Source organism: Salmo salar, chromosome 25 (assembly GCF_965601325.2).
Source record: "Salmo salar chromosome 25, fSalSal1, whole genome shotgun sequence".
Taxonomy (NCBI): domain Eukaryota; kingdom Metazoa; phylum Chordata; class Actinopteri; order Salmoniformes; family Salmonidae; genus Salmo; species Salmo salar.
This window is the reverse complement of record NC_138315.1, coordinates 29,839,092-29,861,881: the sequence shown is the minus strand read 5'-3', so window position 1 is coordinate 29,861,881 and position 22,790 is coordinate 29,839,092. Positions and strand designations below refer to the sequence as shown.

General features: G+C 43.7%; 2 protein-coding genes across 2 annotated transcripts; both read left to right on the top strand.

Annotated features, from left to right (window-relative positions):
* The first annotated feature begins 2,835 nt into the window (after nt 1-2,835).
* LOC106586409 (5-hydroxytryptamine receptor 1F-like) lies at nt 2,836-7,255 on the top strand. The gene is made up of 2 exons (XM_014173643.3): nt 2,836-3,022; nt 3,214-7,255. The coding sequence occupies exons 1-2, from the start codon at nt 2,871-2,873 to the stop codon at nt 4,064-4,066; spliced, it is 1,005 nt and encodes a 334-aa protein (XP_014029118.3). The 5' UTR covers nt 2,836-2,870; the 3' UTR covers nt 4,067-7,255.
* A 915-nt stretch (nt 7,256-8,170) lies between these two features.
* Nucleotides 8,171-21,781, top strand: ccdc138 (coiled-coil domain containing 138). The gene is made up of 13 exons (XM_014173899.2): nt 8,171-8,337; nt 8,683-8,849; nt 8,953-9,053; nt 9,227-9,510; nt 9,620-9,739; nt 12,744-12,821; nt 12,921-13,031; nt 13,296-13,451; nt 13,603-13,722; nt 14,292-14,478; nt 15,547-15,720; nt 20,072-20,210; nt 21,420-21,781. The coding sequence occupies exons 1-13, from the start codon at nt 8,260-8,262 to the stop codon at nt 21,544-21,546; spliced, it is 1,842 nt and encodes a 613-aa protein (XP_014029374.1). The 5' UTR covers nt 8,171-8,259; the 3' UTR covers nt 21,547-21,781.
* Nucleotides 21,782-22,790: the final 1,009 nt, after the last annotated feature.

The following is a 22,790-nucleotide window of genomic DNA, read 5'->3' as shown; positions in this document are numbered from 1 at the left end:
ATAGGTCTAGAAGGATGAGAGCAGAGGAGAGAGAGTTAGCTTTAGCAGTGCGGAGAGCCTCCGTGACACAGAGAAGAGCAGTCTCAGTTGAATGCCCAGTCTTGAAACCTGACTGATTAGGATCAAGAAGGTCATTCTGAGAGAGATAGCAGGAGAGCTGGCCAAGGACGGCACGTTCAAGAGTTTTGGAGAGAAAAGAAAGAAGGGATACTGGTCTGTAGTTGTTGACATCGGAGGGATCGAGTGTAGGTTTTTTCAGAAGGGGTGCAACTCTCGCTCTCTTGAAGACGGAAGGGACGTAGCCAGCGGTCAAGGATGAGTTGATGAGCGAGGTGAGGAAGGGGAGAAGGTCTCCGGAAATGGTTTGGAGAAGAGAGGAGGGGATAGGGTCAAGTGGGCAGGTTGTTGGGCGGCCGGCCGTCACAAGACGCGAGATTTCATCTGGTGAGAGAGGGGAGAAAGAGGTCAAAGCACAGGGTAGGGCAGTGTGAGCAGGACCAGCGGTGTCGTTTGACTTAGCAAACGAGGATCGGATATCGTCAACCTTCTTTTCAAAATGGTTGACGAAGTCATCCGCAGAGAGGGAGGAGGGGGGGGGGAGGGGGAGGAGGATTCAGGAGGGAGGAGAAGGTAGCAAAGAGCTTCCTAGGGTTAGAGGCAGATGCTTGGAATTTAGAGTGGTAGAAAGTGGCTTTAGCAGCAGAGACAGAAGAGGAGAATGTAGAGAGGAGTGAGTGAAAGGATGCCAGGTCCGCAGGGAGGCGAGTTTTCCTCCATTTCCGCTCGGCTGCCCGGAGCCTTGTTCTGTGAGCTCGTAGTGAGTCGTCGAGCCACGGAGCAGGAGGGGAGGACCGAGCCGGCCTGGAGGATAGGGGACAGAGAAAATCAAAGGATGCAGAAAGGGAGGAGAGGAGGGTTGAGGAGGCAGAATCAGGAGATAGGTTGGAGAAGGTTTGAGCAGAGGGAAGAGATGATAGGATGGAAGAGGAGAGAGTAGCGGGAGAGAGAGAGCGAAGGTTGGGACGGCGCAATACCATCCGAGTAGGGGCAGAGTGAGAAGTGTTGGATGAGAGCAAGAGGGGAAAAGGATACAAGGTAGTGGTCGGAGATTTGGAGGGGAGTTGCAATGAGATTAGTGGAAGAACAGCATCTAGTAAAGATGAGGTCAAGCGTATTGCCTGCCTTGTGAGTAGGGGGGGAAGGTGAGAGGGTGAGGTCAAAAGAGGAGTATATACAATATATACAACATAGAACAGATGTAGGCTCAGTACATGGTCAGACAGTAGACCGCAGAGACTGGATAATTACACTGAGTGTACAAAACATTAGGAACAGCTGCTCTTTCCATAACAGACTGACCATGTGTATCCAAGTGAAAGCTATGATCCCTTATTGATATTACCTGTTAAATCCACTTCAATCAGTGTAGATGAAGAGGAGGAGACAATTAAAGAAGGATTTTTAAGCCTTGAGACAATTGAGACATCAGAGGGTGAATGGACAAGACAAAATATTGAAGTGCCTTTGAACAGGGTATGGTAGTAGGTACCAGGTGCACCGGTTTGAGTGTGTCAAGAACTGCAACGCTAGTGGGTTTTTCACGCTCAACAGTTTTCAGTGTTTATGAAGAATGCTCCACCACCCAAAGGACATTCAGCCAACTTGACACAACTGTGGGAAGCATTGGAGTCAACATGGGCCAGCATCCCTGAGGAACACTTTCGACACCTTGTAGAGTCCATGCCCCGACGAATTGACGCTGTTCTGAGGGCAAAACGGGGTGCAACTCAATATTAGGAAGGTGTTCCTAATGTTTTGTACACTTAGTGTATATGTGCATTAATTATTATGTTTCCAGTGTTTTCCATATTGAATGTATTAAAGTGTATTGTTTTTGTGTATTTGTATGCTGCCTTCACAAAGTGAATTTCCATGTAAATGGACAATAAAGTACAGTACATCATATGGAACAAGGAAATGAGCATGATGAGTGTCTTTAGGGTCATATGAAAGCTGCTGAATTCCCTTTCAATTCTTAACTGATCAACTCAAAATAAGTGGTAGCTAGAGTACAGAGATACAAGTATATACACACACACACACACACACACACACACACACACACACACACACACACACCACACACACACAGATGAGCGTCTGCTTTTGTGCAGATTGTACCGCCTTTGATCCGTGATTGCACCTTGTGTATGCTTGTGTGCGTGTGCGTGTGTGCATGTGATGATGGTCACGGCTTTGATCAGAGATCGCATCAGGGGTGTGTGTGTGTGTGTGTCTGTGTGTGTGTGGGTGGGTGGATGGATGGATGGATGGGTGGGTGTTATGAAATCAGCGGCTGGACTCTCATTGGTGATTATTTTTCCACTGACTGTTTCTCCCTCCCTCTCTCTCTCTTTCTCTCTCGTTCTCTCTCTCCCCCTCCTTTCCTCCCTTTCTTTTTCCAGGTGTCTGTGTGAGATATTGGTTGAGTCCAGAGATACCAGAAAGAAGCTACTGACACTGAGGTTACTGCTGGAGAGGGCACACCAATGAACACACATCACAAAGGTACACACAGATTATACAGCTATGGAGGATTACGTTTCATTCATCATCTGCCTGGTCTCTCTGAAGTCCTACATGGTTTGAGTGTGAGTACCTTTTAAACTCTTGCGCATCGGTCATCTATACTGCTAGCCTTGGTGCAGACCCTTATCTTCCTCTTGTCTCCTCTCCTCTCTAGGATGGACTTGTCTAACGGTACAGAGGGGGTCTTCTCCCTGGGTGGGGGGGGTGAGGAGGGGGATGGGGGTTCTATAACCCCACCAAGTAAAATCATCCTCAGCCTCACCCTGTCCCTGCTCGCTGTCATGACAATGGTTATCAACTCCCTGGTGATCACAGCCATCATCGTAACCAGAAAGTTACATCACCCGGCCAACTATCTGATCTGCTCTCTGGCGGTGACGGACCTGCTGGTGGCCATCTTGGTCATGCCCTTCAGCATCCTCTACATACAGAGGTAGCTACAAAGATTCAATAAATGATTGCACAATTGATTGATTTGTCTTTCAGCATAAAGTGTCTTACAGCTTTTCAGATGCCCATATAGACTTAAAAGACATGTTATCAAAGTATACAGTTTGTGATCAAAATAATAATAAAGTGAAGTCACAAGCATAATCACTATCAATATTCTGTCTGAATCCTCAGGGAAAGCTGGGTGATGGGAGAGGCTGTGTGTAATGTTTGGCTGAGTGTTGACATCACCTGCTGCACTTGTTCCATCCTCCACCTGGCAGCCATCGCTCTGGACCGCTACTGGGCCATCACTGACGCAGTGGAGTACTCACGCAAACGCACCGGCATCCGAGCTGGCATCACTGTCGCCGTAGTCTGGTTCCTGTCCGTCCTCATATCCCTTCCCCCTCTGCTGTGGAGGAACCATGGTGGGGGGCCAGAGGAGGACCAGTGTCTGATAACGCACCACCATATCGCCTTTACCCTCTACTCCACTTTGGGAGCCTTCTATATTCCCCTGCTCCTCATCCTCATCCTCTACTATAAGATATACAGAGCAGCTCAGACTCTGTACCTCCGCAGGGGGGCCAGCAGAGCCAGCCAACACTCCTCCATGGTCAACGGAACCACCCTCCCCTCCTGCCCCACTGACGGAGACCCCCAGAACCCCCCGGAAAAGTCCTACTCAGACCCCTCCACGGAGGGCGACCGCGTGCGCATTGCCGTAAAAAGTCCCCAGAGCGAGTCGAGGCGGGAGCGTGAGTGTTCGTTGAGACGGCAGCGTATCTCAGGGACCAGGGAGCGACGTGCTGCGTCTACGTTAGGACTGATACTGGGGGCCTTCGTGGTCTGCTGGATGCCTTTCTTCCTGAAGGAGGTGATCGTCAACACGTGTGGCTCCTGCAGCACCTCCATGGAGCTGGCTGACTTCCTCACCTGGCTGGGGTACCTCAACTCCCTTATCAACCCTCTCATCTACACTATCTTCAACGAAGACTTTAAGAAGGCCTTCCAGAGACTGGTCAGGTGTAGGCTTCGCCTCTGACACAGGCAGAGAGGACACACATTTGTATTTTATTTAACCTTTATTTAGGCAGGGGGGAGTCCCATTTAGACAAAGGTACCTCAAACATACAATTATCTGTAGGGTCCCTAAGTCGAACAGTGAATATCAAACACAGATTCAACCACAAAGACCAGGGAGGTTTTCCAATGTCTCGCAAAGAAGGGCACCTATTGGTAGAAAATGACATTGAATATCCATTTGAGCATGGTGAAGTTATTAATTACAGTTTGGAGGGTGTATCAATACACCCAGTCACTACAAAGATACAGGCGTCCTTCATAACTCAGTTGCCGGAGAGGAAGGAAACCGCGATTTCACCACAAGGTCAATGCTGACTTTTAAACAGTTACAGAGTTTAAAGGTGAAATATTCAGAAATCACTCCGCCATTTCCTGGTTGCTAAAATTCTAATACTTCGCCTAATTTTAGTTTGTGACAAAACAAGCAATTTATAGCGTAGAGAATCATTGCACCATCTAAACCGCTGTGAAAAATCTTTACAATAACCAAAATATTGTATTTTCAACTGTTTGAAGCTGGTGTACATAAAAAGTAAAAGACGCAAAAACGATACTTAAGAACGGGAAGCATAGAAATAGAACACAGAACAGATCTACCGCTTCTTACATTTGCGTTCAATGAGAATGACAGTCTATAACTCACATTTCTATGTGCAAAACCATAATGACAAACTAAGTATCAACCCCCTGAGTCAATACATGTTAGAATCAACTTTGGCAGCAATTACATCAGTGACTCTTTCTGGGTAAGTCTCAGAGAGCTTTGCACACCTGGATTGTACAATATTTGCACGTTCTTAAAAAAAGTATTCAAGCTCTGTCAAGTTGGTTGTTGATCATTGCTAGACAGTCATTTTCAAGTCTAGTCATATATTTTCAAGTCGATTTAAGTCAAAACTATAACTAGGCCACTCAGGAACATTCAATGGCGTCTTGGTAAGCAACTCCAGTGTATATTTGGCCTTGTGTTTTAGGTTATTGTCCTGCTGAAAGCTGAATTTGTCTCCTAGTGTCTCTTGGAAAGCAGAGTCAACCAGGTTTTCCTCTAGGATTTTGCCTGTACTTGGCTCTATTTCTTTTTCTTTTCATCCTAAAAAAAACTCCCTAGTCTTGCTGATGACAAGCATACCCATTACAAGATGCAGCCACCACCATGCTTGAAAATATAAGGAGTGGTACTCAATGATGTATTGGATTTTCCCCAAACATAACTCTTTGTTTTCACATTTTTTGCCGTTTTCCTTTAGTGCCTCACTCTGAAAATTAGGTTAGTATTGTGGAGTAACTACAATGTTGTTGATCCTTCCTCAGTTTTCTCCAATAAAACCAATAAACTCAAACTTTTTTAAAGTAACCATTGGCCTCATGGTGAACTCCCTGAGCAGTTTCCTTCCTCTCTGGCATTGGAGTTTGGAGGATGCCTGTATCTGGGGAATAGGGGACAGGTGTGCGTAATGAAAGTTCCGGAGGGATCTGTGACAGATACACCATCCAAAGTGTAATTAGTAATTCTCAAAGGGATATTCGATGTCTGCTTTTTTTTACACATCTACCAATAGGTAATCTTCTTTGCAAGGCATTGGAAAACTACCCTGTTCTTTGTGGTTGAATCTGTGTTTGAAATTCACTGCTCAACTGAGGGACATTATAGATAATTGTATGTGTGGAGTACAGAGATGAGGTAGTCATTCAAAAATCACAATAAATGCTTTATTGTACACAGAGTGCAACTTATTATGGGACTTGTTAAGTATATTTTTTCTCCTGAACTTATTTTGGCTTGCCATAATTAAGAGGTTATATACTTTTTGACTCAACAGTTTAGCTTTAAAAATGTTATTAAATTGTAAACATTTCGAAAAACATAATTCAACTTTGACAGTATTGTGTACAGGCCACGCACACAAAATCTAATATTAATCAATTCTAAATTCAGGCTGTAACACAACAAAATGTGGATAAAGTCAGGGTGTGTGAATACTTTCTGAAGGCACTGGATGTCCTGAAGTTGCTTACCAAGACAACATTAAATGTTCCTGAGTGGCCTAGTTACAGTTTTGACTTAAATCTGCTTGAAAATCTATGGCAAGACTTAAAAATGGCTGTCTAGCAATGACTAACATGCAACTTGAGAGAGCATGAAGAATTGAAAAAAGAATAACATGCAAATATTGTACAATCCAGGAGTGGAAAGCTCTTAAGAGACCCAGAAAGACTCCCAGCTGTAATCATTGCCAAAGGTGATTCTAACATGTATTAACTAAGGGGTTTGAATACTTATCTAATCAAGATATATTAGTGTTTTATTTTTTATAAAGTTTTTACAAATGTATTTTTTTTTTATCCACTGACATTACAGAGTATTTCGGGTAAATCGTTGACAAAAAATTACAATGAAATCCATTTTAATCCCACTTTGTAATACAACAAAATGTGGAAAAAGTCAAGGGGTGTGAATACTTTCTGAAAGCACTGTAAATCTTTAGTGACAGAAGGAATTTCAAGAGTTACCATACCCGGTCACAGGGATGGCTATCTCGTACTTCTATAGGTTAATAACGATGTTAGGTTGTTGTAATGTTACATGCACGCACGCACACACACACACACACGCATGTGCACGCCATTCAGTTCAGAGTTATGTTGGACCCGGATAGCATCTGACTGCCTGAGATCAGAGACTATCAACAGAATAAACACGAGAGACTTTACCTGGAGGAAATGACCTGTAATACTCTGCCAAGACTAATGGACACTCCAGCCAGGTCAGTCTAATGGGACTGGCACATTGCTGAGCTTTGGAGGAAAGTTAAGAGGACCTCAGATCCATAAGAGCCATGAGGTCATCATCTCCTTGATGTTTGATTGGGTTACTGTCATAGTCGGAATGGTGTTTAATGACATTGAAGCTGGTTAAACTGTAGGATGAAACTCTGGACTTAAACCATCAGCCTCGGCCATTGCAAGGTCTTAGAATAGCTGATCATGGTGTTTCTGTCTGTTCTTTAACTATCAACCTCCCCAAGCTTGTAGACATATCTGAAATATAACATATCAAGTTTTGACTTATTCTCCAAACAATATTTGTTGTGATCATTGTTTTTGTTGATGCTACAAAAGTAGTGATTAAAGTTATTATGATACTCAATCAGTGTTGTTAATAAGCTATATATTCCACTTCTACAGTGCAACTTTTGTCTTATATGCCATATGGGTACTTTATATTCTGTGTCTTAATACAGAGATCTCTATAGCTGATTAAAGAGAACTGAGAAAGTTGCTCCACCATTGTCCTCCACCCATAGCACAGATCTCTGATCCAGAGGCACAGCAGGCTAATGAGTGTGTCATTAAGACAGGAGGTGCTAGAATACAGATTTTTTTACTCCCACTCATAAACTTCGAATAGTGTATGTATGCTTTTCTTACTGTAAGTACAGAGGGCAATGTTTGTGAGGCAAATGTAAGGAGATTTGTTTTTGAAATAAACAACACAATGACAAGGTTTCAAAATGTTAATTTGATACAGTGTGTTCTCATGAAAAGAATACAATGCCAGAAAGAGGGGAGTCATGGTGTTATGGAAGAGTTCCATCAGATGATGCCTCCCCAACAGAACGTGCCTCCACTCTGATGGTTCTGTTACCTCAGACTATGATTCCCTCCACACCCAGATGGTATTTACGTATCTATATCAGTCTAAAGATGAGTTATGTTATGATTCATACAGTATGAATCATATCTCACCTTGAACCTACATGCATTTAAATACCATCTGGGTGAGGAACTAATACAATTTTACATCATTCTCAGGAATAGCTGGTCTTAACAGTATCTTAATAATGTATGCATGTGAGTGTATTATTTTACAGAATGTGGAACAGGTTCTTGAACAGGTTGATAGATTCATCCCAGCACTGAGCACAGAAGGCTACAACAGCAGTGACGGTCCCTCACACTGTAAGCAGGACAATGTCAGAGGAGGTATGTGTATATGTATGTATTGTGTAATGGCGCCGCCCTCAGGATGACGGCAGATTTGCAGGTTTTTCATTTCCGGTTTATGAAAAATGCACGTAATTCAAACTGACAACAAGTTGACTGTGCTTTTGGAGTTTGTTGAAAAACAATAGATCTGTGTGAAACCTCAAGATGAACAACGAATCGTCAGAGAGCGAGTTGGACGTTACGGTTGAGAGGCTGAAAATGAAATATCTGGAAAGAAAACGGGTTAGTAACGTGTATATAGCTAACAAGCAAACTAGCTAAATATTTAGCTAGCTTACAGTAACTAGTTAGCCAGGTAGATAACCTTAGCTAGCACGTTTGATTGTTCCCTTGGTAACGACCCCGAGTGTTCCAGATCTCTAACTTTGTTTTCTAGCTAGCTGGATCACTCGGAGTCGTTACCAAGAGACCAAGCAAACCAGCTAACTCTAGCTAGTTAACGTTATCGACTTAGTTAGCTAGCTAAATAGTTAGCTAACGTTAGTTGGCTTGTTATTACTAGTACTAGGTTGTGCACGTACGTTGCAGTGACTGAACATGCTATAGCTCACTATTGCCTTTTGACAGGTCTCTACAGAGCAGAAAGCACCTGCGCTGAGTGGAAGACACTACCATGGTGGGCAGCAGAGAGTTGTGAAGTCCCCCAGGTCTAGACGCACCACCACCAGAGAGATGAGAGGTTACAACAGAGCTTTACAGGAGCTGTTCCAGGCTGTCACCAACCCTCCAGACAGGTCAGTCTTTCTCCAGGCATTTCTTTCAGACCAACACCTTGTGTTATAATTGATGGGGCCAAGCTACCATATGCCACTGATGTGTAACTGTCTGCTTACCCAGGTTGTACAGTGACTGTAGTCGGGGTGACAGTGAGGAGGACCTGAGTGAGAACTATACTTTCAGCCCTCTCCTGGACACACAGATCCACTACACAGAGACAGGTGTGTTTGGGGTCTTCTTATATTCAGCATGTCTCAACAGATGTAGCTAGATAATGCATTGTTTTTATGTTGAGAATAAAGGTATTATATTCATATTAATAATCATACCAATACTGCTTTCTTCAAACTGAAAACACTTGACAAAAAAAACAGTGTGAGTTTTTCTGTTTCAGATGTGACCCTGCCCTCCAGCCTGGCCCGTACCCTGGGCTCCCGAGAGACTGAGTCCACCGTAGACCTGGCCAGAGAAGAGGAGATGAGGGGGGAGAAAGGGGGGAGAGGGGTGAGGCAGCAGCAGTCCTCCCCTGTCCTCTCCCCCTCCTGCCCCTCAGTGATGGGACAGGTCTACCAGGAGATGCTGCACATCTACCAACAACTACAGGCAGAACGTTTGAGCCAGCAGCAGTGGTCGGCCCAGCTCCAGGACAGAGAGAACAGACTGCTACAGCAAGAGGAGGTAAACACACATCTTCAGCAATCCCTCAAGGATGAATATGATCTCTTCTTCACAGGTTTTTTTAAAGTGCATTGTGTGAGCGGTTCTGAAAATGTGTGTATTCCGTCAGAGCCACAGTGAGGAGGTGAGTCAGCTACAGGAGCAGCTGAGCGAGAGAACCAGGGAGAACAAGAGGTTAAAGTCCAGCTTCAACTCCATCAAGGAACTCAACGACAACATGAAGAAACAGGCAAGCATCTGCTTCAGCTGGCTGCTTTTTACCTAAGATCATGTGTCATTCGGAAAGTTTTCAGACCCCTTGACTCTTACCACATTTTGTTACATTGCAGCCTTATTCTTATTGATTAAATAGTTTTTTCCCCCTCATCAATCTACACACAATACCCCATAATAACAAAGCAAAAACAGGATTTTAGAAATTTTTGCAAATGTATAAAAAAATTAGGTTCAAGTCTGTGCTCTGGCTGGGCCTCTCAAGGACATTCAGAGACTTGTCCCGAAGCCACTCCTGCATTGAACACGATCGAACATCTCTGGAGAAACCTGAAAATAGCGGTGCAGCGATGGTTCCCATCCAACCTGACAGAGAAGAATGGGAGAAACTCCCCAAATACAGGTGTGCCAAGCTTGTAGCGTCATACCCAAGAAGACTCAATGATGTAATCACTGCCAAAGGTGCTTCTAGAAAGTACTGAGTAAAGGGTCTGAATACTAATGTAAATGTAATTTTTATGTATTTTTCTAAAAACCTTTTTTTGCTTTGTCATTATGGGGTATTGTGTGTAGATTGATGAGGAAAATAAACAGGCTGTAACGTAACAAAATGTGGAAAAAGTCAAGGGGTCTGAATACTTTCCGAAGGCACTGTATATGTATGTATATTTATATAAATCCACATAACTTTCCTCCCTCATGATGCCATCTATTTTGTGAAGTGCACCAGTCCCTCCTGCTGCAAAGCACCCCCACAACATGATGCTGCTACCCCCGTGCTTCACGGTTGGGATGGTGTTCTTCGGCATGCAAGCCTCCCCCTTTTTCCTCCAAACATAATGATGGTCATTATGGCCAAACAGTTCTAATTGTGTTTCATCAGACCAGAGGACATTTCTCCAAAAAGTACGATCTTTGTCCCCATGTGCAGTTGCAAACCGTAGTCTGGCTTTTTTATGGCTGCTTTGGAGCAGTGGCTTCTTCCTTGCTGAACGGGCTTTCAGGTTATGTCAATATAGGACTCGTTTTACTGTGGCTATAGATACTTTTGTACCGGTTTCCTCCAGCATCTTCACAAGGTCCTTTGCTGTTGTTCTGGGATTGATTTGCACTTTTCGCACCAAAGTACATTCACGTTCATCTCTAGGAGACAGAATGCGTCTCCTTCCTGAGCGGTATGACGGCTGCGTGGTCCCATGGTGTTTATACTTGCGTACTGTTGTTTGTACAGATGAATGTGGTATCTTCAGGAATTTGGAAATTGCTCCCAAGGATGAACCAGACTCGTGGAGGTCTACAATTTATTTTCTGAGGTCTTGGCTGATTTCTGTTGATTTTCCCATGATGTCAAGCAAAGAGGCACTGAGTTTGAAGGTAGGCCTTGAAATACATCCACAGGTACACCTCCAATTGACTCAAATTATGTCAATTAGCCTATCAGAAGCTTCTAAAGCCATGACATAATTTTCTGGAATTTTCCAAGCTGTTTAAAGGCACAGTCAACTTAGTGTATGTAAACTTCTGACCCACTGGAATTGTGATACAGTGAATTATAAGTGAAATAATCTGTCTGTAAACAATTGTTGTAAACATTACTTGTATCATGCAGAAAGTAGATGTCCTAACCCACTTGCCAAAACTATAGTTTGTTAAGAAGAAATTTGTGGAGTGGTTGAAAAACAAATTTTAATGACTCCAACCTAAGTGTATGTAAACTTATTTATATATATATATATATATATATACTCCAGTATAGATGTGGCCTTTGGTTATTGTCCTGCTGAAAGGTGAATTCGTCTCCCAGTGTCTGGTAGAAAGCAGACTGAACCAGGTTTTCTGCTAGGATTTTGCCTGTGCTTAGTTCCATTCAGTACATTTTTTTTATCCTGAAAAACTCCACAGTCCTTAACGATTACAAGCATACCCATAACATGATGCAGCCACCGCTATGCTTGAAAATATGGAGAGTGATACTCCGTAATGTGTTGTATTGGATTTGCCCCAAACATAACCCTTTGTATTCAGGACAGAAGTTAATTGCTGTGCCGCACTTTTTTCAGTAATAATTTAGTGCCTTGTTGCAAACAGGATGCATGTTTTGGAATTTTTTTATTCTGTACAGGCTTCCTTTTTTTCACTCTGTCATTTAGGTTAGTATTGTGGAGTAACTACAATGTTGTTAATCCATCCTCAGTTCTTTTCTATCACAGCCATTAAACTATTTAACTGTTTTAAAAGTCACCATTGGCCTCATGGTGAAATCCCTGAGCGGTTTCCTTCCTCTTCGCCAAGTGAGTTAGGAAGGATGCCTGCATCTTCGACTAGGTGTATTGATACACCATCCAAAGTGTAATTAATAACTTCACCATGCTTTTTTTACCCATCTACCAATAGGTGCCCTTCTTTGCGAGGCATTGGAAAACCTCCCTGGTCTTTGTGGTTGAATCTGTGTTTGAAGTTCACTGCTCGAACTGAGGGACCTTACATATAATTGTATGTGTGGGGTACAGAGATGAGGTAGTGATTCAACAATCATGTTGCTCCCGAGTGGCGCAGCGGTCTAAGGCGCTGCATCTCAGTGCTAGAGGCGTCGCTACAGACCCTGGTTCGATCCTGGACCGTGTCACAACCGGTCGTGATTTGGCGCACAATTGGCCTAGCATTGTCCTTTTTTGGCCGGCATAGGCTGACATTGTCAATAAGAATTTGTTCTTAACTGACTTGCCTAGTTAAATAAATAAAAAAAACACTTATTGCACACAGAGTGAGTCCATGCCACTTATGTGGCTTGTTAAGCAAATATTTACTACTGGACTCATTTAGACTTGCCATAACAAAGAGGTTGAATACTTATTGACTCAAGATGTTGTGAATACTTTCTGAAGGCACTGTATGACTCTCAACTGACCACAGGAGGGCGCTGGTTCTGATTGATCACTTAGTTACAACGTTGTGTAGTGAGTTGCTCTGAATAAAAGTGTTTACTAACTGTTTGTGTTGTATGATTGTATTGTGTTCAGCTGAATGAGCTGAGTGAGCAGAACAAGCGTCTGGAGAACCAGTTCAGGAAGGTCCAGGCTCGGCTAGAGAACCTTCAGGTAGGAAGACACACAACAAGCAAAATAGACCTGTGTTATTCAGACCCTCAACTCCTATTCATACTGTCTGTTATTATTCATGTGATTTTCTCTCTCTAGAGGAAGTATGAATTCTCCATGGCACAGAAAGGGAGAGAGAACGTTTGTCAGAAGGCTATTGAGTCCAAACCTTCTAAACCCGAGAAAAAAGCCACCTCCAAGCTAGCCAAGGTGTGTATGGTATATGTAATTTCTGCTGGGAACGGTGGGTACTGACTACTAGTGTTTTTACTGTGTTAACTGTGGTTATAACTAATGCAGCCCTAACCCCACACATACTCCCTGATGAAGACTCATAGAATGGTACCGTAATTATTCCAATCAACAGTGGTGGTGGTTGCTTCCAATTTCTTGTCAATGAGGTTGTTTGGAAAACCCACCATTTAGTATGGCCAGATTCTAACCATACTGGTTACTGGTTGTCTCATTCTGCAGGGTAGTGTAAGTCCCGCCCCTCTCAGGCTGCTGGCTTTGCTATTGGACTGGATTCTAGACGGACAGATGTTTCCTCCAGTAGCAGGAGACAGCAGAACAGCCCAAGGTCAGCAGCAACTGTCACCAGTGGTCTCTCTCCACAACAGGTGCTCTAAGGTGGGAGGACTGGACTCGTCCAGGGGGTTGTTTTGGCTTATTACGCTATGTGTTTATCTTGTTATGATGTCCCAGGCTTTGTGTTGATCCTGTGTTTTGTATTTTATATTGTGTTGTTTATATTGTGTTGTTGTTGACCTCCTGTCTCTAGGTTTTGCCTCTGTTGGTTGAGCAGCTGCAGCAGTCCTCTGCATCACCAGACCCCTCTGGTACCCTGACCCTGATCAAGTTTATATATTGGAGCCTGTGTGAGATAGACAACAGCACACAGGTAATACACAACACCACACAACAACACTACACAACACAAACTGAGAATGCATTCTCTTCCCAGCTGTGAGAAGAAAGTAGAATTTTGTTTTCATGCTGCAAACATTATGTTATTGAATCCCTTGTGTCAGACTGTGTCCTGTGCTGGCCTGGCCAGTATGTGGTTAATTAGTGTGGGGTACATTAGAAGTTATCAGGTTTTATTATCAGGTTTTATTAGTCGTATGTAGAACATGCTGTGTGTGTGTCTGGAGAACAGACATCGCACTGACAGAGAGAGGCTCAGACCCAACTGGATAGAATCTCTGTCTGGTTCTCAATGAAAACTCCCAGCCCAGCGAGTCACCAACAAGCATAGATGCCATCCCGGATCCAACGCGTCTCAGAAGTGAACCGCGGGGAGTGTGTTTGTTTGTCTGGCAGTGTCAGGGCAACTGTTTGATGTTTAAACTGGAATCTCATGCTGTAGTATTACAGCAACATGTTGAAGGTGAACCACAAGGTCAGAAACATTATCACAACGCTGGACTCCCACTGACTAACTGAGTACGTGTGTGTGTCTGTGTGTAGCCGGTGGCTCTGTCGTCCACTTTGCGGCGTCTGGGGGAGGAGGTGTCCCGGGTTCCGGCCCAGCAGCAGGACCCCAACGGCCCTCTGAAGACCAGGGGCCCTCCTCTACCTCCCTCTCTGTACAGGAGTCTCTGTCCCCACACTCGTCTCCTCTCCTCCCTCATCATCCTCAGGACCGTCACCCAGGGTAAAACACTGCTACACTACATAAACACACAATGTCTAATGTGAACACTTATCCAATAATTCTATATTCTTCCTAAATCCAAGGGAAATTCTTTGATATGTCTGCCATTTATTTTTTGGTGTAGTTATGTGAAGTCCCCTGCAGAGGGCAGTGTGGTTTTCCATTGGGTATGAATACAGGTTTATAATTGTCTCTTTCTAGTGAGTGTGTAACTCATACAGTAGTACTGTGCTCTATAGAGAGACATGCAGCTATCAGTCAATCATCCAACCAATCAAATGTTATTTGTTTTGTGCTTTTCACAAATACATTTGTAAGCAAGTTCTTAACAGCAACCCAGGCCTAAACCCCCAAAGGTCAAGCTTTCTGCCAGGTTGGCTCAGCTCTGTCTCTGGATGGACATGAAACTGGTTTGTTCATATAGGAAGAATATTTCTTTAATAGGTACCATGTCAGACTGAGGTATCAGGCTCCAAAAAGCTTTCAACCGTCTACAGAAAAACATCTGAACTAATAAAAACCTGTCTGCAGACAGACAGACAGACAGACGGTGTTAGAATGAGACACTTAGCTGTTCATGCTGTGGGTCTGGGTCGTGTAAAGAAAACAAAGCTTTCTGGAAACTCAGCGCCTTAATGGGTTTGGACCAGAGAGAGAGGGAGGCAGGCAGGCTTTGGGTCAGGGGGGTTCTGGTGTACCCCTCCAGCCCCCTGGCTAGGCCAGTTACAGACTACAGTGCTGTGTATCTGGAGATCATCAGTGACACAGGCCCCATAAAGATGTCTTCTCAGTAACCAGGATGTCTCTCCTAGCCACTCTCACTTTGTCTGCTTATACTGGGTTGTTCATTATCCACTACTCCTGTCTGTACGGCTCTGACTAGGGGAGAGAGGAGCAAGCAGACATGCAGGGCAGAACAGCAGTTTGTCAGTGTGATTTATCCCTGGGGCTTTAGACAGACCTGTTCACTGATCTCCCATGTCTAGGTGAGCCTCCAGCTGGGATGGGATAACTGTTGGTAGCAGTGTCCAGGTTGTCTGTGTGACCTAACTCCTCTTTTCCCTCCAGCTGACATCCTAGCCCAGGTGTTGGACTCCCTCCACAGTGACCTGGTGTGTGTGGATGTCCGGGGGCTGTTTCTTCAGTATGGGGGAGTGTCTGTCCTCCTAGCCCTGCTCCGAGGAGGGAAGGGGGGGCTGCAGACTCCCGTAGACATCCTACTGCAGCTCAGCGCAGAGTCACGTAAGTATAGATACACTACTTCTCTCACTATTAATCAAAGGTAACCTGTGTGTGGTGTGAAATGCATATCCCACTCCCCCTGAGACACCCTCGGAGAGTGGGGTCACAGCCATTGACGCCGACCCTGGTTAAGTGCCTTGCTCAAGGGCAGATCGAGAGATTTCACCTGCTCTGCTCGGGGATTCGAGCTAACAACCCTTTGGTTACTGACCCAACGCTCTAACCACTAAGATACCTGCCACCCTCAGCCAGTGCAGCTCAAAGACCCATGAGTATGGAGACTTCCCACCACAATATACTCTCTCCATAACAGTACAGTATGCTCCTACTATGTGCTTTATGTTTGACTAATTTGTGTCATTGGCTGATAGTGAACAAAGTGTGTGTGTGTGTGTGTGTGTGTGTGTGTGTGTGTGTGTGTGTGTGTGTGTGTGTGTGTGTGTGTGTGTGTGTGTGTGTGTGTGTGTGTGTGTGTGTGTGTGTGTGTGTGTGTGTGTGTGTGTGTGTGAGAGAGACCCTGAGCAGAGCTAAGCCCTTGGTCCTCTAAAGTCTAGTGTGGCAGGTGGAGATCTCAGCAGCCCACTATGATTTATGGGAGAGAGGGAGAGCAGGTGATTAGAGTGGTTTACAGGGGAGTAATGAGGTGAGTGTGAGTGAGGCCATGACGGAGATTTGGGGTTCACACCTGAAGGTCACCACTGAACCGCCTGGGTCACCGCCTGACACACACCTCCCCTGTCTTGTACTACTGCAGGCTTGCTCAATGTCTGCCTGTAATGCAGCCTCCTCGACCCCTGTACAGTACGGTATGGCTGGGTTCCTTCATGCAGTTCACACCAGAAGGTCAACTCAATTTCCCCTCTGTAGCTGCCCTGTTAAGGCGCCTGCATACTAGGTTCGGGTTGGTCCTAGCAGAACTTGGCTAGGCAAAGTGAACGTCTGTGCCTCGCATACTCCCTTAAGACTTTCGCTTAAATAATCCGAAAAAAGTGGTAAGTAAAAATGTTTGCATGAAAACAAGTTGTCTCTCGTTGAATGACAACAAACACTTCATTGAAGAACCCCTACAGTTGCCTCAAGAAAACATTTTGTGACACAAACAGTCGAAGACAAAACTAACAAAAACGTCACAAAATGTCGTATGTGCTCAAACTGTTTTGGATGGGAAGCATGCGGACGCCTTAATACAGTACGCCTGCATAGTGTCTGTCACACACACACACACACACACACACACACACACACACACACACACACACACACAGAGGTCTGGTTCACACCTGCAGGTCACCCTCTCCCCAGTGTGTCCTGTCCTAGTGTCTGTGCCCAAGGCAAAGCCCCCATATAACTCTCTCAGGCTATATTACAGTAATCCAGTCCATGTGTCCTATAGAGACAGGGGGAGAACCAGGGGGGACCATAAAGAGAACCCCCTCCCCCCTAAATCAGCCAGGACACGGACTATTCTACCACTGACCCATAGTGTTTGAAGTTTCTCTCCCCGTCCACCATACAGTAAGGCTGAAAGAGCCAGAAGAGAGGAGAGGCGTGGGACTAGATGGAGGTGTCTAGCTCTCTGCTACTGTAACAGGGATGGACTTCCTGGGTCTCTGCAAGGCTGCTAAAGTACAGTAGCTACAGTAACACCATGAGGCTGTCTCTAAAGCAGATGGAGGTGTCTAGCTCTCTGCTACTGTAACAGGGATGGACTTCCTGGGTCTCTGCAAGTCTGCTAAAGTACAGTAGCTACAGTAACACCATGAGGCTGTCTCTAAAGCAGATTGCTTTTTCACGCACAATTACCCCCCAAATTACTCTACTCTTTTATTCCCTATTGAACCTATCACAGGGAAAATAAATGTTTGAATTGAATCCCCCAGGTCATTTTTGTACGTGTTTTTTTGCGCGAGTATGTGTTCTGAGTCAACTGAACTAGTAAAATTGAAAATGTGTTGATTGTAAAAATAGAAATGTGTAGGAATTTTGGGGCAGTTCTCTGATGGTTATGAGAAGTACTGTGTCATGTTGGATCAATGACTGTCACATTCTACAGTCATGGCCAAAAGTTTTGAGAATGACACAAATATACATTTTCACAAAGTCTGCTGCCTCAGTTTGTATGATGGCTATTTGCATATACTCCAGAATGTTATTAAGAGTGATCAGATGAATTGCAAAATCCCTATTTGCCATGCAAATGAACTGAATCCCCAAAAAACATTTCCAAAAACATGTCAGTGATTCTCTCGTTAACACAGGTGTGAGTGTTGACGAGGACAAGGCTGGAGATCACTCTGTCATGCTGATTGAGTTCGAATAACAGACTGGAAGCTTCAAAAGGAGGGTGTTGCTTGGAATCGTTGTTCTTCCTCTGTCAACCATGGTTACCTGCACGGAAACACGTGCCGTCATCATTGCTTTGCACCAAAAGGGCTTCACAGGCAAGGATATTGCTGCCAGTAAGATTGCACCTAAATCAACCATTTATTGGATCATCAAGAACTTCAAGGAGAGCGGTTCAATTGTTGTGAAGGCTTCAGGGCGCCCAAGAAAGTCCAGCAAGCACCAGGACGTCTCCTAAAATTGATTCAGCTGCGGGATCGGGGCACCACCAGTACAGAGCTTGCTCAGGAATGGCAGCAGGCAGGTGTGAGTGCATCTGCACGCACAGTGAGGCGAAGACTTTTGGAGGATAGCCTGGTGTCAAGAAGGGCAGCAAAGAAGCCACTTCTCTCCAGGAAAAACGTCAGGGAGAGACTGATATTCTGCAAAAGGTACAGGGATTGGACTGCTGAGGACTGAGGTAAAGTCATTTTCTCTGATGAATCCCGTTTCCGATTGTTTGTGGCATCCGGAATAAAGCTTGTCCGAAGAAGACAAGGTGAGCGCTACCATCAGTCCTGTGTCATGCCAACAGTACAACATCCTGAGACCATTCATGTGTGGGGTTGCTTCTCAGCCAAGGGAGTGGGCTCACTCACAATTTTGCCTAAGAACACAGCCATGAATAAAGAATGGTACCAACACATCCTCCGAGAGCAACTTCTCCCAACCATCCAGGAACAGTTTGGTGACGAATAATGCCTTTTCCAGCATGATGGAGAACCTTGCCATAAGGCAAAAGTGATAACTATGTGGCTCGGGGAACAAAACATAGATATTTTGGGTCCATGGCCAGGAAACTCCCCAGACCTTAATCCCATTGAGAACTTGTGGTCAATCCTCAAGAGGCGGGTGGACAAACAAAAACCCACAAATTCTGACAAACTCCAAGCATTGATTATGCAAGAATGGGCTGCCATCAGTCAGGATGTGGCCCAGAAGTTAATTGACAGCATGCCAGGGCAGATTGCAGAGGTCTTGAAAAAGAAGGGTCAACACTGCAAATATTGACTCTTTGCATCAACTTCATGTAATTGTCAATAAAAGCCTCTGACACTTATGAAATGCTTGTAATTATACTTCAGTATTCCATAGTAACATCTGACAAAAATATCTGAAGACACTGAAGCAGCAAACTTTGTGGAAATTAATATTTGTGTCATTCTCAAAACTTTTGGCCACGACTGTACACTTAATGTTGTGATTGTAGTCTGTCCAGACTTTTACCATACTGCCAGACTGGCTCTGATTTGACTTATCTGAGAGACACATGCTGAGATCTATGCCTCCCTGTAAGACAGAGTTAACACTGACAATATGGACTCTGCTTGATCTGAAATCATGTAGATTTACTCTCGTTGGCTGGGTGGAATTGATTAGCTTCTGTTTCTTACGACTGGAACACTTCAGCTGGGTTCCTGATCCATTCTGCTCGCAGCAGAGGCTGGTTATACCCGATGATCAGGGATGACCCATCATAGGCCCGATGATGGGATGACTGAGCAGGTTAACAGGTGTACACAGGACTGTGTAGGGTTCTTCAGTGGAACTGTCTGTCTGCCTGTGTGTAACAGTGCCTGTTAACTATCATCAATCATTTGAATAGCCACGCTAGCTTCACCCTCTTGTGGGTGCTAGCAAGCATGCTAGATAGTGCTATGCATCAATAGCCAATCCAGTAGAGGCTGGAAGCTATAGTGAGCTTCGATTGGTCAATCGTGCCGCGATATCAGAGTATTTGCATAAAGTTCAGCTTTCCCCAACTTAGGTCCTGCCCTGTTCACCCTCTCTCGCCCATGCTCGCATCGCCCACCGGTCCCCCGCCTACGTCACTCCCTCCATATAAAATAAATGGCTTCCGTTGTTTCATCACCCACATCATCTTCAGTTAACAGTTACCGTAAGGTTCTTCAGAGCAACTGTCTGTCCGTCCATCTGTATACCTATCTAAGTGTTTCCCTCTCTGCAGGGTATCTGTCTGAGTTCCTGTCTGCTTGCAGCACTGAAGAGTTCTTCCGTACAGCAGCTCTCCTTGTGAAGAACCCCAGACTAGAACTTCCTCTTCTGGAGAAACTCTCCATCATCCTACAGAAACTCTCCAAGATCAGGTGAGACAAACTGATCGGTTGTGATGAATATTGTCAGGCTGTAGATGAGAGGTGACCCACAGCACCTTCCAGCAGAACCCTCTATTTATCCCTGTATAGGACCAAATAATATCTAGTAATATAGGACCTAGTAATATAGGACCAAAGAATATCTAGTAATATAGGACCAAAGAATATCTAGTAATATAGGACCTAGTAATATAGGACCAAAGAATAACTAGTAATATAGGACCAAAGACTATCTAGTAATATAGGACCTAGTAATATAGGACCAAAGAATATCTAGTAATATAGGACCAAAGAATATCTAATAATATAGGACCAAAGAATATCTAGTAATATAGGACCTAGTAATATAGGACCAAAGAATATCTAGTAATATAGGACCAAAGAATATCTAATAATATAGGACCAAAGAATATCTAGTAATATAGGACCTAGTAATATAGGACCAAAGAATATCTATTAATATAAGACCTAGTAATATAGGACCAAAGAATATCTAGTAATATAGGACCAAAGAATATCTAATAATATAGGACCAAAGAATATCTAGTAATATAGGACCTAGTAATATAGGACCAAAGAATATCTAATAATATAGGACCAAAGAATATCTAGTAATATAGGACCTAGTAATATAGGACCAAAGAATATGTAGTAATATAGGACCAAAGAATATGTAGTAATATAGGACCAAAGAATATCTAGTAATATAGGACCTAGTAATATAGGACCAAAGAATGTCTAGTAATATAGGACCTAGTAATATAGGACCAAAGAATATCTAGTAATATAGGACCAAGTAATATAGGACCAAAGAATATCTAGTAATATAGGACCAAAGAATATCTAGTAATATAGGACCTAGTAATATAGGACCAAAGAATATCTAGTAATATAGGACCTAGTAATATAGGACCAAAGAATATCTAGTAATATAGGACCTAGTAATATAGGACCGAAGAATATCTAGTAATATAGGACCTAGTAATATAGGACCAAAGAATGTCTAGTAATATAGGACCTAGTAATATAGGACCAAAGAATATCTAGTAATATAGGACCTAGTAATATAGGACCAAAGAATATCTAGTAATATAGGACCGATTATTACAAGATCCGGTGCATTTGTAACACGTGTGGTGCTAGGTATACTATCATTCATAGACCCAGTGTAACATACCCTCTGTTTTCTGGTTTTCACAGGAAGAACAGGCAGCTGTTTGAGCGCTGCTCTCTTCATCTGCTGCTGCAGGAGATGCACAGAACAAGTGACCCTACACTCACCTTCTTGTCCTTGAACCTTAGCTCTATACTACTCAATCTGAAATAACACACACTCACATGTATAACCTTATTGTGGTGGTGATTCTTTATTTTTGTCAAGTTTTGTAATATGTTTTTATATGATCTCAACCTATATAGTGTACATTGTTTTGAAGATGTTTACCATCTGCTATGAAATGAGCATCATGTTGGGAGAGGCTATAGTGTTTGTCTCATGCATTCTGAGGTAAAGATGATTTCACTAGGAAGCTTTTAAAAGCAATAAACTATGGGAAACAGTGTTTGATTTCTCTGTCATATAGTTATGAAATACATTAATTTATGTCATATGTTTTCTATAAACCTGTTTGTTTGTTTGTTTGTTATGGACTAAAGCTGGAAGTTTTTAACGAGTCCAGAATGGTTCTGTTTGGTGAGGAGAATATCACACTGACACATTTCTGATCTCTCCTCTGTAAAGAGCCCTGTTAGTCAGTATGTTGAATAAAAAATTGAATTTAAACTTTGCTGGTTCGTCAGGGTGTTGGTCCCTGTTCACCTTGGAATTTCAGTTTGACTATTATTATACAGACTTTTCTAAAATGTTGGTCTGCTGCTTAGTTTCTTCATCACCTCACAAAATAAAAGTCCTGCATAAGTGTGTGGTGTTGGCAAGCAAGCGCTGCAGAACAGTCTTATGTGGGTGCATGAACCAGTTACTTTAGTAAGGCTCTATAACAGTCCTAAACACTTACTGCTTCAGAACCTGTCACTGATTTACTGACTTTCATTACTTCCATTACTCACTATGGGCCACAGTGGACCTGCTATATGTCACACACACGCACACACACAGCCCCTGTGCAGCGTCAGGCCCTGAGCTGCGGTCCCTATAATTTATGTGTTTCCCAGTGGAGTAGGTCTCAGTGCAAACTCAGTTAAAGATTCCCTGGCTTCCAATCTGTCCAGTCTACCTCACGAGAACACTATTTACCTGTCTGTTAGTGGCTGTTGCTTCACCACAGATATAGTCAGTCCATCATGTTGGAATTTACAGACCACCAAATGTATATTATTTCTCTGAGTTGGCTGAGTTATAAGATGGCAGCAGGGTGATGCAGTTAAGGCATTGTGCATCAGTTATGTACTTGACTGTAAATCTAGTCCTGAGAGAGTGTACTGTGAGTGGAACCATGTGGTTGGCAAAGTGCTTGGTGAGAGAGCGAGCACGGCCACAGCAGCCTGTTGGCCTGGGTATTCACTCCTTATTAATGAAGGGGACTGGGTCTTGTCCTGAGCTCTCTCTCTCCC

Bases quoted from the DNA above. Each gene is read 5' to 3' on its own strand.
- ccdc138 (XM_014173899.2), top strand. From the start codon at position 8,260: ATGAACAACGAATCGTCAGAGAGCGAGTTGGACGTTACGGTTGAGAGG. The intron at 9,054-9,226 runs GTGTGTTTGGGG...TTTCTGTTTCAG, and splicing joins GATCCACTACACAGAGACAG to ATGTGACCCTGCCCTCCAGC. The intron at 14,479-15,546 runs GTAAAACACTGC...TTTTCCCTCCAG, and splicing joins CCTCAGGACCGTCACCCAGG to CTGACATCCTAGCCCAGGTG.
- LOC106586409 (XM_014173643.3), top strand. From the start codon at position 2,871: ATGACAATGGTTATCAACTCCCTGGTGATCACAGCCATCATCGTAACC. The intron at 3,023-3,213 runs GTAGCTACAAAG...CTGAATCCTCAG, and splicing joins AGCATCCTCTACATACAGAG to GGAAAGCTGGGTGATGGGAG.